This window comes from Sinohyriopsis cumingii, chromosome 2 (genome assembly GCF_028554795.1).
Source record: "Sinohyriopsis cumingii isolate HCF-2022 chromosome 2, ASM2855479v2, whole genome shotgun sequence".
NCBI lineage: Eukaryota > Metazoa > Mollusca > Bivalvia > Unionida > Unionidae > Sinohyriopsis > Sinohyriopsis cumingii.
In genome coordinates, this window is record NC_142962.1 from 98,693,694 (window position 1) to 98,711,417 (window position 17,724).

General features: G+C 34.7%; 1 protein-coding gene across 5 annotated transcripts in view; it reads left to right on the plus strand.

Moving 5' to 3' along the window:
- Positions 1-17,724, plus strand: part of LOC149805454 (synaptotagmin-16-like) — a 103,878-nt gene that overhangs the window by 71,032 nt on the left and 15,122 nt on the right. For all 5 annotated transcript variants that reach the window (XM_089950049.1, XM_089950047.1, XM_089950048.1 and 2 more), the window contains 3 exons: positions 1,794-2,149; positions 6,257-6,536; positions 12,377-12,534. In XM_089950049.1, the coding sequence (XP_089806175.1) occupies positions 1,794-2,149; positions 6,257-6,536; positions 12,377-12,534 (794 nt within the window). The remainder of the gene's footprint in view (positions 1-1,793; positions 2,150-6,256; positions 6,537-12,376; positions 12,535-17,724) is intronic.

Genomic DNA, 17,724 nt, shown 5'->3' on the forward strand with positions numbered 1-17,724 from the left:
TAGTTCTTATCTAATGGCCTCTACACCAATCCATAACAGTATCCTTGTTCTAACTTTAAGGGATGCCATTATTATACAACAGGCTCCCATTTTTTTCAATTACCCATTTGCCATCCAGAGTACTTGGGCGATTGACACTGTAAGCTTGAAGTGGGATTGTCTGCTTATGCCCTTTCATGCTTTAGGTTCATCCATCTGGTAATTTACAAGTTGGCAGCTCCACTGCTCAGTTCATTTTGTTAGCTTCTCTGTGGCCTTGACAGTCATGGCTTACTGATCTTGTCTTTGTGGTGGAGCATTCCAGGATATTACCCCAGAGGAGGAACCTTGTGTCTTGGCACTGGTTCTCCCTCCCACACAACAGACTACAGATTCTCCACTTTATTTTCTTTGACTCATCTCAGATATGGCCTACATTTTATGCTTTACTTCCATGGTTTTAAGTGTTGATGACCACATAGATTCTTTCATACTACATGTATATACATCAACCCTTTCTGACCAATGCAGTTGGAAGTAGGAATAAATATGTTTATCCAATAATAAACTGACCACATTATTGATTGTACATTGTACATTGTGATAAGTTACCTTCAGCATGTTAACTCTGTATTGTATATGTGAATGAATACAGGAATTTGATGAATGGAATGCATGCTGTTGCTTTTTATATAAGAATTGTTTTGGTTTGGCTAAGCAAAGTAATTACTGATACGTGAATGATGCATGTGTTACTGGCTGTCACTCCAAGGTTAATCAAGATAATTGCTGATGCATGAACTATGCATATGTTACTGGCTGTCACTCCAAAGTTAATCAAGGTAATTACTGATGTATGAATTATGCATGTGTTACTGGCTGTCACTCCAAGGTTAATCAAGGTAATTACTGATGCATGAACTATGCATGTTGCTGTCACTCCAAGATCAATCAAGGTAATTACTGATGTATGAATTATGCATGTGTTACTGGCTGTCACTCCAAGGTTAATCAAGGTAATTACTGATGCATGAATTATGCATGTGTTACTGGCTGTCACTCCAAGGTTAATCAAGGTAATTACTGATGTATGAATTATGCATGTGTTACTGGCTGTCACTCCAAGGTTAATCAAGGTAATTACTGATGCATGAACTATGCATGTTGCTGTCACTCCAAGATCAATCAAGGTAATTACTGATGTATGAATTATGCATGTGTTACTGGCTGTCACTCCAAGGTTAATCAAGGTAATTACTGATGCATGAATTATGCATGTGTTACTGGCTGTCACTCCAAGGTTAATCAAGGTAATTACTGATGTATGAATTATGCATGTGTTACTGGCTGTCACTCCAAGGTTACTCAAAGCCTTTTGAATTTTGACCATTAAAATCTAGCTTCATGGGGTGCACAATGATAATAGAGTCTTAAGTGGACTTTAAAAACAAGGATTTTTTAAAAATCATACAAAAACAACATTAATCTTTTTTTCACTTCTAATAATACTGGCTGATATCGTAGAAAAAATGGGTTTCTTAATTTATTTTACGTCTTTGTGCCCTGTTACAGTATGTGGAGAGTTAGGTTGATAAGTAGGTATGTAGGTAGGCACTACTGCCTTTATAGGGCTGATTAAAAGTGAACATTTTACATTTTAGCAAGATTAAAAGGTAAATCTAGAAAGAAAGAATTGCCAGCAAATATTTAATTAGAGATGGAGTCACCATTTCATTGTCAGGATCAATTTAGTCTGTACTTCATTTCTGTTAGAGGTGAGCTGTGTAATCATTGATGACACTGTTTTTTTACAGTGAAGAGTGGGATGAAGCAGGAGGAAAGTGGTATGAAAAGAGAAACCAGTGGTCTTAAAAAGGATAGTTCATTGAAGGAAGAGGACATTGTCACAATAACAGATGAACCTGGTGCTGGGCCAAAGAGTACAGCAAAGGAGGGGGAGAGGGAACAGGTGGGGGAGCAAGACATCTTAGGCTTATCTGCTGAAGATTGGAAGCCAGGACCCCTCAGCAGGGAAATCTCTCCAGCAAAGGAGGTGGGAGGGAGTATGATGACTTCCATGACGAGTTCCAAGCAGACATTGGAAGGCAGTCAGGTCTTTTCTAACCAGGCATTTGAGACTTCCCAGTCTGAACCATTTTTAGCTGCTGATGTAAGTTGCTGCTGTTGATGATAATGACAACAATGGTTGTGATGACATATGTGATGAACATCATATTTGTAGTAATTTTGATGATTATGGTCGTGATTGTAATAATAATGGTGAGGAGTAATGACAGTGATGATACAATGATCACAAATTTAATTTTATCAAGGCTAGCCTTGCTGTCCCCAGCCTACTGTGGTGAAGTCACCAAAAAATTATACAGTGATGAAATCTGACTATAACTCTTATGACAGCTTTTAGGTTTCTAGGCAGATAAAGGGCACCGGTGTAAATGGACAGAAAAGGGGAAGAAGTTCATCAATGACCTTGACCTTGAGGATAAAACCTTGACATGATACATATGATGTCATCAAATAAAGATTCATAAGGGTCGTATGGTTTTACCCTGAACCTCAGACAACTTTTAAGATATAAATCAGAAACAACTATATCATATGTACTCGTGAACTTTACCTTGAGACCGCTTCATTGGCCTAGTAGTTAAAGCATCTGCCTCAGATAGGGGAGGTCACGAAAAAATTATTTTTTTTACCTTGACCTTGACTTTGAAGGTAGATATGGTGTGATAGGACCCAGTTTGGAATGTTGGAATGTGACACACTTGCTAATGATGATTACAGAGTATGACTAACCATAAAAACTTACCCATGTGTGCATAGCTGACTCAGTGTCTTAGCCATGTGTGCATAGCTGACTCAATTACTTACCCATGTATGCATAGCTGACTTGGTGTCTTACCATGTGTGCATATCTAATTTGGTGTCTTACCCATATGTGCATATTTAACTTGGTGACTTACCCATGTATGCATAGATGAATCAGTGACTTACCCATGTGTGAATAGCAGACTCAGTGACTTACCCATGTGTGCATAGTTAACTCAATGACTTACCCATCTGTGCAAAGCTGAATCAGTGACTTACCAATGTGTGCATAGCAGACTCAGTGACTTACCAATGTGTGCATAGCTGACTCAACGAGTATGAATTAGAAATACACAAAGCAGAACATTTTGATATTTAATTTAATTCTGGTTTCACTAAAGTTCTCAAAATTTCTCCTCAAATTGAGATTTTTTGCTTACGATAATTCAGACAATATCAATATTCCTTGCTAGAAGTAGAGATAGTGGAAAGGGTGCAAAATATCATTTTAGTTTAAAAATGTTACACATGGAAACCTTTTTATTAATAAATATTTTTTGAAAATCCTCAAAATTTCCTCAGATAAGGCAAGACTCCTTTTAAAACATTCCACACTTTATGTATGTATTTTAATCCCTGTTGCTGAATAGTCCATGAAAAATTAATTATTACCAAATTTGTAATAAAAGCAAAGATATTTTAAACATTGCAGTTTGCATTAGAAATGTTTGAAATGTTTAGTGAAAATGGAACCTGATGATTAATCTAGTTAATATCAATCTTGAATCAGATAATGGCTTGTTAAGATCAATTTTCCTATTAAAGCATTTGATGAAATTTCATGCAGATGTGGAAAATAAAACTGTTTGGCTGTATATATTACAAGAATATTTTGTTGGCATATTTTGTTGAATATTTTATCATGGATTAAACTGCAACTGTTCAAAGCATTTTGTTCAGTCAATCAGATTGTGATTTACATTGGCAAGTGCATTTACGTGAATGCCACCCTGAAATTGATCACTTTAATGTAAGTTATTACATTTTTTGCCACATTTTTAAAGCTATCAGAAAGTTTACATGGGCAATCCGATTACAATTGATATCTGCAACTTAGCAAAGATCTGATAGATGTTCTGGTGACCTTTCAAATTCCTGGTCTACTAATTTTTAATAGCATTTTGGGGTAAGGATTGCATTTTATGTGAGGTCGAGTCATCATTAGTAAGAATATGTTAAGGAGATTTTTTGCTTTCAGAATTATAAAAGCTATAATTTGATTGGTGAATCAAAAGGTTAGTAGAACATGACCTTGCATGGGTACATATAAGATATTCTTATTATAAGTATATAATTCCAGTTCTTTTAAAATGAATATATCTGCACTGTGATTGGATATAAACAGTCATGTGTTTCTGTCTGGAATATTCTACATGGTAAATTCTGAGGACTATTTTCAGTTAAGTTTTCAGTGCACTTTAGGTAAAACTTTATAAATATGCAAAAATCCTTACAGCACATAAATAACATATCCCTGACTCCCACATGATTTGGATCAAAATTTGCAACCCCAGATAAAATTTCCAGTTTGAAGTTTTAACAGTGTCATCACATAGTCCTTCCTGTACTCCAGTGTAATCACATGGTTGTTCCTGTACTCCATTGTATTCAGTCCTTCCTGTACTCCATTGTATTCAGTCCTGCCTATACTCCATTGTATTCAGTCCTTCCTATACTCCATTGTATTCACATAGTCCTTCCTGTAATCCAGCACTCACCTTGATAGTAGAACACAGAATATGGTGGACTTTACTAGTCTTTCAAATGTAATAAATTACTATATTATTGCTTTATCAGTATCGCTGTTATTGAACCTAATCATCATAAAATGTATGAAATGGGGATCCTGTTTAGAAAAGAAAAGTTTTTGTTTTTTAAAGATTAAAATGTATTAGAAAGTAAGAACATTGAATGTGTTTTAAAATTTCAAAATTAGGATATATATATAGACCTTGATTTCACTCTGGAAAATTTCAAAATTAGGATATGTTTATATACACCTTGATTTCTTTCATAGGAATCCAGAATGACTATGTAGATAGATGAGATTAATTACTAGGTCGTCATGCGAGTGTGTCTGTACACACAAGTGCATATAACACCGATTGAGAAACATCATTTTTTGGTGATGTGTGCTTAGTCGTGAGGGAATATGGGTTCATGTGTGCAGGCAAGGCGATGGGTGCTGTTTACCCACGGACCTGGGTTTGAATCTCTGTAGAGTATGAATTACAAATTCTCTAACCTGTATGATAGTATTATTTGTATTAAATATCAATTCAGCCTATTATTATCAAGCATTCTTCTATAGATTCCAGGGATAGCACTTTCTGTTTTGTCTGTTGTATATTTGTCATTTTCTGTCTGTGTGTGTGTGTGTGTATATATATATATATATATATATATATATATATATATATATATATATATATATATATATATATATATATATATATAACATACTAAGCACTTCAAGGACTGTTGAAAACCATCTCATTTAGATGCACAAGTCAATTTCATGATTTGTTTAAAAAAATTTCAATTTATTTTCTTTACCCTGTAGGGAAAAAAGTGCTAGGGTTGGCAGCAAAAAACAGGGACAGTTGGCTGACTGGCAACATTTATTTGGTGCCTAATACAATAGGTGCAGAATACAAGCTTTTTTTTGAAAAAAACAAATAGCCTGGTAAGAAAAAGAAAACAAAATCGTATATCAAGTGACAAAAGGTCCTCAGATTACTGCCATGACCTGCTCTGACACTACCAGATCTATACTGGGGCCCCGAGTGGCCGAATGGTCTAAAGCGCTCTCTGTTACGGATCACTGCCATCTCACCTCTATCTGCGTGGGTTCGAGTCTTGGATTCGGCCAATGTTGGTATGTGAGAAAGCTTGCCAGTAGCTTCTCGTGGGTCGGTGGTTCTTTCCGGGGTTTTCCCGGGTTCTTCCTCCACCATTAATACTGGCCGCCATGTATAGCCTATCGTGTGCTGAAAAATGGCGTTAAACCCCACAACAACAACAACAACCAGATCTATACTAGGTAAGAGTTGATGACCCTCGGCTAGAGAAGATAGAACTACATATTCTGGTTGGGTATTTTTTGAAATGTTAATTTTACATAATCACTCATAAAGTTATTGAAGTTTTGGGGATTTTTATTTACTTTGTGAGTAATTAGTTAAAATTCTGACTTTGATTCATAAATAACCAACCCTGATAATTTAATCCTATAATCTTGATTTTAATCGGATGGGTAGTACACATATTGAATGACCTTGGTGCTAGTTAATGTGAATACTATTTTTTAAAGTTTATTCAAGTTGTTAAATTTAATAAGTCTTCTCTGTGGAATTTTTTTATTGATTGATATATTTTTATTTTGCAGGAGCATTTGTTTGATGTGAGTGATTTACAACAAGAGGGGGCCCTTATATCAAAATGTGGCAGTATCGAGGCAACATTTTCCTATAATGCAAGGCGTGACCGTATGGAAGTTACTGTTCATCAAGCACAAGACATTCCCACAAAAGAGAGAGGAGGGGCCAATAATACACAAGTTCGACTTCTTCTTCTTCCAACCAAAAAACAGAGGCACAAAACCAAAGTTAAACCAGGGGAGAATCCAAAGTTTGAAGAAACATTTACCTTTACTAAGATATCACCAGGTAAAGGATTTCTCAGCATTAAATATCAAATATTTTTATTTTGTTTTAGTGCTTAAAGTACCCCATCATTCTTGTAACATTGTGTCATGAACATTGTATACCACAATATGGCATGACACTTAGAAATGTCATAAAATACTTCCATTATGCATGCAACACTGTGTCATAAACATTGTATACCACAGTATGGCGTGGCACTAAACAGGACCATAAAATACCTCATAATGCTTGTAACACTGTCATAATCATTGTATGCAACAATATTATGTGTCACTAAGCAATGTGACCACTGGTGGCCTAAGCGGTTAGAGCGTCCACCTTGGATGCAGAAGGTCAAAGGTTCAACCCCAGCTGAGTCATACCAAAGACTTAAGAAAATGGTACTGGCAGCTGCCTTATTTGGCATTCAGCATTAAGAGGTTAGTATTAGGACTGGTTGGTCTGGTGTCAGGATAATGTAACTGGATGGGACATGATACCTTATGTCTGCAGCATGATACCCCTGTGTTAGACATCATTATAAACTGCCACACTGCAGACATTGTAGCAATATGACTAAATCAAATTTAAGCTATGTTATAAATCCAAATTACACATGCACACACACACTAAGGATTGTTATAAAATACCCCATTATGCTTGTAATACTGTCATAATCATTGTATACCTCAGTATATGGCACTAAGCAGTATCATTAGGCAGAACACAGAATGTCTGGTTCAGGTAACCTGACCTACCCAATTTTAATGTTCCTGACCCTGCCCAGTTTTTCACCTTCTAAACAGTAACTATAATTGGAAACTGTAAAATGAACTAAGGCATTTTCCAATCTATTTTTAATATAGTATTCTGATACATCAAAGAAATCTGCTTAACATGAGCTCATCTAGTGAAAATTACAGACTATAAGGTCGGCATTTTCAAAGTTGAAATTAGATTCCAGTGGCTTACCAGCCCCCCCCCCCCAATAATATTTTGACATTGTTTAATTTTTATCGACAAACTTAAGTTGAAAATATAACTGTTGTACAAAGTTGCACTGTTATCTAAATGCTGAAATATAACTGTAGTACAAAGTTTCACTGTTATCTAAATGCTGAAATATAACTGTAGTACAAAGTTTCACTGTTATCTAAATGCTGAAATATAACTGTTGTACAAAGTTGCACTGTTATCTAAATGCTGAAATATAACTGTAGTACAAAGTTTCACTGTTATCTAAATGCTGAAATATAACTGTAGTACAAAGTTTCACTGTTATCTAAATGCTGGAATATAACTGTAGTACAAAGTTGCACTGTTATCTAAATGCTGGAATATAACAAAGTTTACTTCATAGTGTTGGCATTTTATTGCTGTTGCATGATATCCTCCTCTCAGTTGGAGAACCCTTGTTTGAAGAATCTGAGTTGTAGTTGCTCACCAAATCTTTATTTTGATATCTATCAGTATTACAATTTAAAAATACCACCCCAAAAAATGCAGTTAGATTATCTGAAACAATCTTTTTAACCTTTAGATATCTTTTTGTTTCTTTTTTTTCCCCCTTGCATGCATGGCTTGGTGTTTATATATTGGGATATATTTTAAGAGCTGGCCTTTCTTCATATTGTTACAATATTAATTTTAGAAATAAATGTATAATATACTGCTGCATAGTATCGACAATATAAGGCTCTGCTGCAAACGCTTGGTATGTAGCTATCAATAAATGCATTGTTCACAAGCAATATTAGCTCAGTTGATTGGATGGCTGCCTGCCTCATGCAGCAGAATGCAGTTTGACATTGGAAGCAATATTTTGCATTAAATTTTCATTAGTTTAGGTTTAATGCAAACTTAATGTTAAATTTAATGACAGCTTCAACTTTTGAGACAAAGCTTGAACCATTTTTAAGTTGACTAGTAAGCTGAGGGTATTCATTGTTGGATCCTGTGAGCAAGTTTGCATATTTCTTTCTTCATTAAATGTTAATGTAAAGCTTCTGGAGTATAAAATGATAAAGATTATTGATACCATCATTTGAAATATAGTTATTGATATATTAAATGGCCAATAAATAAGAAATTCATGGAAAGGTTGTAAAATGCTAATGTCTTATTTTATCTATTTTAAATACACTGTTTCCATGCCAGCCAGAACTCACCTCTGTCTGCGTCAGTTCGAGTCTCAGATTCGGCTAATGTGGTTATGTGAGAAAGCTTGCCAGTAGCTTCTTGTGGGTCGGTGGTTCTTTCGGGGGGTTTTCCGGGTTCTTCCTCCACCATTAATACTGGCCGCCATGTATAGCCTATCTTGTGCTGAAAAATGGCGTTAAGCCCTACAACAACAACAACAACAACCAGCCAGAACTAGAATACAAAACTTATTTCAAAATGAAATAACATTACCATATACATGTAAAATAAATCATCTGAAGAAAATTCAAGAGGCAACAGAAAACAACATTATTTCTGTATTAAGAGGTATAGTGACAGGTAGTAGATTTTTATTGTATGTTTTCATGTTGTGCTGAAAAACATGTATAAGATGCCTTAGAAGTAAATAAGATTATTAAAATTTTGAATAATACATGAAGAAAGAAATTTGTACTTAAGGAAAACCTCTCCAAGAATCTTTTACTGCTGAGCTACAAAGTTGCAGCAATGTTGAATACAACTACACTAAGTTATTTATTTTTAAATTTTGAGAGATATAAATATTAAGAGTTCTATTAAATGTGCAACTGGATTGGGTTGCTTCATCAAAGAAAGCATTTGCAAAATCTAGTGATTTTTTTCTGCTGTTATGAAATTTTTAAGTACATGTTTTTCTTTACTTTTCAGCATTTCTGCAATTTCATTGGTGGCAAGAATTTCATTCATCCTATCATTTACATCAAATTACACTTCCTGTATTTTACATCAAACTACACTTCCTGTATTTTACATCAAACTACACTTCCTGTATTTTACCTAAAATTACATTTCCTGTATTTTACATCAAATTGCACATCCTGTATTTTACATTAAATTACACTTTCTGTATTTTACATCAAATTATACTTTCTGTATTTTACTGACAGTTTTCACCATCATTATCTTGGCAGCATTTCTAGTTACCAGGATCTCAGACATCTGTTTTTATTCTCTGATAGATACTTCACTTCAGTAATTTATTGTTTGTATACTTTTTTTATACTTGGAACCCTCTCATAACCTCAGGATGGTTGATTTTTCACCCTGTATGGTTAGTCTTTCTTCCAGATAGACCAGCCTCTGCTGCCTTTTTTTTTTCTCCATATTTCTCCGAAGTGAATGTTTCTTCAGGGGCAGAGCTTTTGTACAAAATGATGGATGTTGCTTTAATTTGACCTAGATTGAGAGTCTGAGGTAGAACAGGGGGTCAGGATGACACATTGCCAGAGGTCTTTTGTGGGTGTAAAACAAAAGTAGGATACCTTTCTTTTGTCTTTGAGGTTGCATAAGTGCGGGAATTAAAGGGGTCTTTCATCCACTGAGTCCTTTCTTGTCTTTGTGTGTCTCCCAGTGAAAATGGCAATGCTTTCAACCTATATCCTCCTCAATTATTAAATCCCCCCCCCCCTTTGTTACCTTGTGATGTTCATCCATGTCTCTTCACCCAAACGTTGTTTCTCCACCAAATGGTATTCCGTAACCTTATGGAATATCCTTCAGTCAAAGCAGCTGAAACAGGAAAATTACATTAAGTTACACAGGCTGTCTAATAATGAAAATAAAAATTATTATTATTTACATATTTTCTGTGATCAGCAAAGGCATGTTTGTGAACAGGTGCATTCTTCATTTTTATAATTACTTCCTCTGCAAAGTTTATTTACAGACAGATAAAATTTATTTTGTCATTGAAACCTTTTTATAGAGACTATACTTTATTGCTTATATCAGTTTTATGCATTTTTATTCCTACTTTGAAAAGTTTGAACAAAACAAGGAATTTTACTGATTTTGGTTTCATAAATATGTATCTTTGTAATAAATATTCTACTAGACTGCATATTCCATTGAAAATTAATTAATGTCTTAATAATTTCAAACAAAAGATATGCTTATTGGGCACTTGTAATGGACATCAGCTTTGGAATTCAGATTTAAATTCACTACTTTTTCTACTTCCTGAGTTAGTGGATCAGCCCAGTTTAAATTCAGATCCCTGCCTCTTTGCACACAGAACTTCTCAAATATTTCTAAATTCCACACTCCTGTATGCTTTTTCCATAGTTCTTACTAGCAAGGTCTGTTTCAAAGCTGTTCTGAATTGATTTGTACTGTTCAATTTCCTTTCTGTGATGAGGATGGAACATGGCATCTCTTTATATTTCCCGAGCAGATATTTTACTATTTTCTCTGTTTTCAGTCAGGCTTTTTAGTGTGAATATTTTGGTATTTGGGCCTCTATAAAACTTTAATTTCAAATTTTCTACATATTCATAGATCAAGCAAACTATGTAAGTATGTCTCTTAGAGTTTCCATCTATAGGGAGGCCAGTCTGCAGCTGCTTAAAAAACTGAATTTGATTGGTTGTGTAAACCATACAATATAGACCAATGAACAGTCTCCATACAGAGATAATGAGTTGCACTAAATTAGAGACAATTCAGGTAAAGCCTTCATTACAGTGTAATCATTAAATTCTTTTGAAAAGTTATTCAAAATGGTGAAATCAGACATGAATTTGGGATATTTATGCAAACAAATTTGTTTTGTACATGTATGGCAAACTACTGTCTTGTCTTCAATCACTTATTTATTGGGTTTGCTTTTGCTCCCAAAAAAATGCTGACCTTTTTAGCATTCAGTGCAGTGAAAAAACAAAATAATTTTTAGCTCTACTGGTCATTGACAAGAAGAGCTTATGTGATGGTCTGTTGACTGTTATTTGTTTGTCCATTAACACAGGTTTGTTATTGCTGACTGTTGTCTGTTTGTCCATTAACACAGGTTTGTTATTGCTACTCCTGCTAAAGGATATCCATAAAACTCTATATACATGTATTCATGCCATGGTCTAGCTGTTTTTAAATGAAAAGGGTGACACTCGGACATTGAATATGGCTGCTACAGGGGCTGTCATGAAAGTCTTCTGAACCATATTCCTCTTAAATGTACGGTCACATCAGCTTGCAAGGCCGTCTAGTTGGACCTAGATGAAAATTTGTGCCATTCTGATGTCCAGTATTGTTACCATCTTGAAAATCTTGCTATTGCTACTTGTCTTAAATGGTCATACCAACTTAGAATTTTTACTAATAGTCTTTTTATGTCTAGTTTGTCCTAAATGAGAACTGTGCTGAGCTGATGTCAAATATGACCACCAATGTGGCCGTCTTGAAAATCTTGTTATCACTCCTCCTCCTGAAAGGATGATCATACCAACATGGGTTTTCACTAAAAGATTTCTTATTATGTTTACTGGGTCCTAAATGAGAATGGTACTGATCTAATGCCCAGTATGGCCACCACAGTAGCCATCGTGAAAATCGTGTCACTACTTGAAATCAAAATGTAATTTTCCCATGTGGTATTTACCAGAAACCTTCTTATGATGTATTGTTGGTCCAGAATGAAAATGGTGCCAAATTGACATCTAACATGTCCACCACAGCAGAATCTTGTTATGCCTGCAGAATATTAAAGATGGTTTCAACACTCTGCAGTTAAAAGGAAGAAATGGTAACATCTTGAATTCCTGGAAATTCATTTTAGTCCTTAGCAAATGAGTCCATCTTAGGGACTCTTGTTATGGTGTTCAGAGTGTCAATTCATGGTCACCTTATAAATATGCTTAATTTACCTATTTTTATTTTATCAATTACAGGCGATGTTCAGGGAATGGGGATCAGGTTTCGTATGTATGGTGTGGAGAGGATGAGGCGTGAGAGGATGATAGGCGAGTGCATTATTGGTTTTGCCTCAATCAGTCTAGAGGAACCTTCCACACACTGGGTCATCCTGGAACCTCGCAGCAACCTTAGTGTAAGTATTCCTGTTAAATTGTCTATTTCAAGTCTTAATTTGGAGTGAGAAGAGACAGGAAGGGATGAGGTAAGGGAGAATGTCTGGCATGTTTATTACAATGAAATTAAAGAAATCTGGCCAAAGCTTTTGCTGATAGTGTGCCAGTATTTTAAATGAACCAAAATAAGAATTGTGGTCCCAGCACAATGTAAGATGTGGGTGGTTGGACAGATTTGACACTGTTACTTTTCTTGAATTCCATAATATTGGCTTTGCCTCAGTCATTTCTGATGGACTCTAAACACAATTGGTTATTGGGTTTCAAAGCATTCTCAGTGTTATTACTGATGTGGAAAGTCCATTATTGCTGTTTTATGTGATGCTTGAGAAGTAATAAATTACAAGATCATTGCAAATACAGTCTCAATGTAATTTACTGCTGTGGAAAGTCTGTTATTGCTGTTTTGTGATAATCTTGAAAAGTAGAAAATTGCAAGTTCATCTCAGATACAGACTCATGAGGATAATCAGTTTTAACTTTCTTTGCATACTAGTACTGTACTTTTTTCTTTTTTCTTCTTCAAAGAACAGAATTCTCAATAAATGTTCTGTGATTTAATTTCATCTTTAGACATTTATGATACATTATTTAAACAATGACATAATATTAGCACATAATATAATTCTTGTAATTGTAACAAACAATGCAAATAATTATATGTAAAACAAAATTAGGAGTACTGAATATCTTCAAAATATAAATGGACCACATCTGAAAAGGGTCTGTGTGAAATACAAAATATAAATTGGACCATATCTGAAAAGGGTCTGTGTGAAATACAAAAAATAAATGGACCATATCTGAAAAGGGTCTGTGTGAAATACAAAATATAAATGGACCATATCTGAAAAGGGTCTGTGTGAAATACAAAATATAAATGGACCATATCTGAAAAGGGTCTGTGTGAAATACAAAATATAAATGGACCACATCTGAAAAGGGTCTGTGTGAAATACAAAATATAAATGGACCACATCTGAAAAGGGTCTGTGTGAAACAAAATATAAATGGACCATATCTGAAAAGGGTCTGTGTGAAATACAAAATATAAATGGACATCTGAAAAGGGTCTGTGTGAAATACAAAATATAAATGGACCACATATGAAAAGGATCTGTGTGAAATACAAAACTTGCTGACCGAACCATGTTAGCATAAAAATAAATTTGCATTTGCAATCTCATTTTTGCTCCCACCTCATTAATCGAAATAACATTTTAAAAAACATGTATCATAATACTTTTGTTATTAGTTTGGAATGTGTTCGTGTTAAAGATAGAGAGATTGGAAGAAACAAAATAGCGTTTGTAAGACACCTATGTTTAGTGTATTTCATTGTAGCTTCTATGGTGTGTTATGTTAGCAATATAATTAAGATGGTCCAGGGGGCCCTGAGTGGTCTAAAGCGCTCACCGTTACGGATCACTGCCATCTCATGGATCACTGCCATCTCACCTCTGTCTGTGTGAGTTCAAGTCTCAGGCTTGGTTAACGTTGGTACATGAGAAAGCCTGCCAGTAGCTTCTCGTGGGTTGGTGGTTCTTCCCGGGGTTTTCCAGGGTTCTTCCTCCATCAATTATACTGGATGCCATCTATAGCCTATCTTATGCTGAAAAATGGCGTTAAACCCCTACAACAACAACAACAAAGATGGTCCAAGTCACATGGACTCATATTGTTGCAGATTTATTGTTTTGTTTTTAATGACATTATTGGGCTATATAATCCCAAGGAAATGGGAGCAAAATGCCTTTCCCAAAGATACACTGAGACAGCCAACCCAGGATGACCTGGGCAGGTATCAAACCCACAATCCTTGGATTACAAATCTGATGCTCTTCCAGTTGAGCAACCACGTATTGATGCATGTAATTTACCTATAAATAACACAGATACTCTTATGTAGTTTTATATATAGTACATGTATTATTTATAGGTAAATTGTAAGCAATGAATATGAGCCACTTATATGTTGCTAACTTGTATTTTTACAGGAGCAGTAACTTTGTCTTAAAATGACAGTAAAAAATAATAAAACTTGAAAACACTTGTTATTAGTGAATGTGCATGTGTGTGTGTGTGTGTGTGTGTGTGTGTGTGTGTGAGAGAGAGAGAGAGAGATATCAAACATTCAGTGTATATTTGTGAGCCTTGAAAAGAGAGCAACAAAGACAGAGTAAGGGGGTTACAAGGTAGTTGTAATATTCACTTTTCATGTCACAGGCGATTGTGGATTTCCAGATGTAAAAGGGCATGACTATATTCCAGCGCCAGTTACCACCTCTAATGAAACAGTTCATTCTTCTTTTAACTCCACGCACATATGACTGGACATGAAACCAGTAGATTTATAAGTTTTGATCAGTAGATTGGTTCTAAACCAGTAGATTTTCATAGTGGCATTGATTTGACATTTTGTAAGAAGATTGAAAACAAAACAAGTGAATATTCTGCCATAATATACATTCTATTCATACTATAATAAAACAGCAAGTTTTGAACATGAATCACATTCTGATGGAAAATATTAATTAATACGAGTCAATGTATTGTCACTTAAATGTAAGAGGGAAGAGATGTACATATCTTAGTTCAAGGCAAAGGTATTTTCTTTAAAGTTTACAAGCATTTATACTTTCCTTCACAAGATCACTGACTTAAGACCCAACCGCTATGGTGGGTCATACCAGAGACTTAAAAAATGGTACTAACAGCTGCCTCGCTAGGAGCTCAGCATTCACAGATTAGTGATAGAACTGGTCAACCTGGTCATAGGATAATGTGACTGGGTTTTACATGATGCTACATGTCTGCAGCATTATGCCCCAGTGCTTGACATTGCTTTAAACTGCCTCACTGCAGACTGTAGCGATATGACTGAAATTTTTTTAAAGCTACATTAAAAATCCAAATCACACTACACTGACTTGTGACCCAGATGATATTCACTCTGATAAAGTTTCACACTTAAAGGCTATTTCTAGTTTTCTGATCCATATATCACATTGAATCACTTTGAATTTGAACGTGACAGTAATATGACAACCACACTCAACTGGCCAAAAACAGTTTTCCTGTAGCTGGGATTTTAAGAAAGCTGACTGTTCTCCAATACTCCTCCAAGCCAAGTTAACCCCGACCATGAAGTTCCGTTGTTGGACTTAAAATGTACTCCTGAACCTCTTAGCCAATGTCTTTTTTTTTTTAACTTTGGGAGAAAGCACATGTTTTGGCATTTTGACATGAACTGAACAAAAATATATGAGCTGCCCTGAAATATTCATCATAAAACATCCTGGACAATGCAATAACAATTAAACAAGGCATAAAATTATTTAAACAAACTTTGTGCCAAAATCATTTTTTGGATGGTCTCCTTTTTATCTCACTTCTGCCAAAGTTTGACCATTTTATTTAATTCAGAGACTCAAAAGCCACCATGGTCCACCTTTAATCCCTTTATTGCTTCTAAAACACTCAAAAACATCCTGCATTCATCCTTAAACTTCCCAAAATACAACTATAAGTCAATCAGTTAACAGCTTCTTGTGTATACATGTTAGCATTTTATCTCCAATTAACAGCTTCTTGTGTATACATGTTAGCATTCTAACTCCAGTTAGCAGCTTCTTGTGTATACATGTTAGTATTCTAACTCCAATTAGCAGCTTCTTGTGTATACATGTTAGCATTCTAACTCCAATTAACAGCTTCTTGTGTATACATGTTAGCATTCTAACTCCAGTTAACAGCTTCTTATGAACACATGTTAGCATTCTAACTCCAATTAACAGCTTCTTGTGTATACATGTTAGCATTCTAACTCCAATTAACAGCTTCTTGTGTATACATGTTAGCATTCTAATTCCAATTGGCAGCTTCTTGTGTACACATGTTAGCATTCTAACTCCAGTTAGCAGCTTCTTGTGTACAAATGTTAGTAATCTAACTCCAGTTAACAGCTTCTTGTGTACACATGTTAGCATTCTAACTCCAATTACTCAGATATGCATAGTTAAATTGTGCAATAGCAGTTTCAATCCCCAGTAGATTAATACTGGCTTGTTTCTGTAGGGTGGGGATAGAGTGCATCAGAATGCCTTTTTTCTTCTTCTCTTTTTCACATATTTTAAAAAAATACTTAGTTTCATAAGTGGTAGATTTCATCTATAAAATTGCATATATGATAGCATTTATAACAGTATTTTTATCCTGCCACCAGTAGAATCACATGAATAATTACAATAGCCATTATCAGAAAGTGCCAGAGATTACAGAGTAAACAGTGTTACATGCTAAATTAAATATGTCTAGAGCTTTAGCCCATTTATTCCATTTGACACTGGATTAAGGATATGATTCCCAGTGATAAAATCAAATTAAGCTATCAATAGGGAAATATGGCTATCAATTAAGGAAATGAAAATAAATTTTGGCTGTAGAAGACCACTGTCCAGAAAGCATTAGATGTTTTAGTGACAAGCAATCACACCCATGGCTTGTTCTTTGTTATTGCAGATAAATATTACGATAGAAAAATAGATAACTATATGATTCCCCTGTACTTAAGTTATAGGCTATTAAACTTTTAAAATTCTGCATGTTCAAGAATTCATAGAGTGACTGACTTAATAAGGCACTCTTTAATGATATTGTTTAAGGATTATATGCTGTAAAGGCCAATGTTCTGCTGTTAATTAACAGTGGTAGTTATGATGAGAGATCATTTGCATCAATCATTATATTTTCTTGCTGGTAAAGATAGCAGTAGAAGGATGGATAGAAAAACAAGAGTAGCAAAACTATTGCCCTTTCAGAATGAGATGATGAAAGACCTTTCTACACAATTATAAATTGTCATTACTCATTTTAATGTCTTAATCTCCTTTTTCATTATTTCATGCCTAAGTTTAAAACATTTTTTGTGTGAAGACTATATCAGACTTTGCAAATAATTTATTGGTGGTTTGACATGTCTAAATTAAACATCACTATATTTTCCTATATCATTTGAAATTTACAACCAACTTCAATATTGTATATTGCTTGATGATTAAGTTAACATTGAACTCATTGGAGAGACATCTTCTGTATTAAAAAATTAATTACTAAATTTTAATTAGATGATTGGACAGTTGCTCATATGG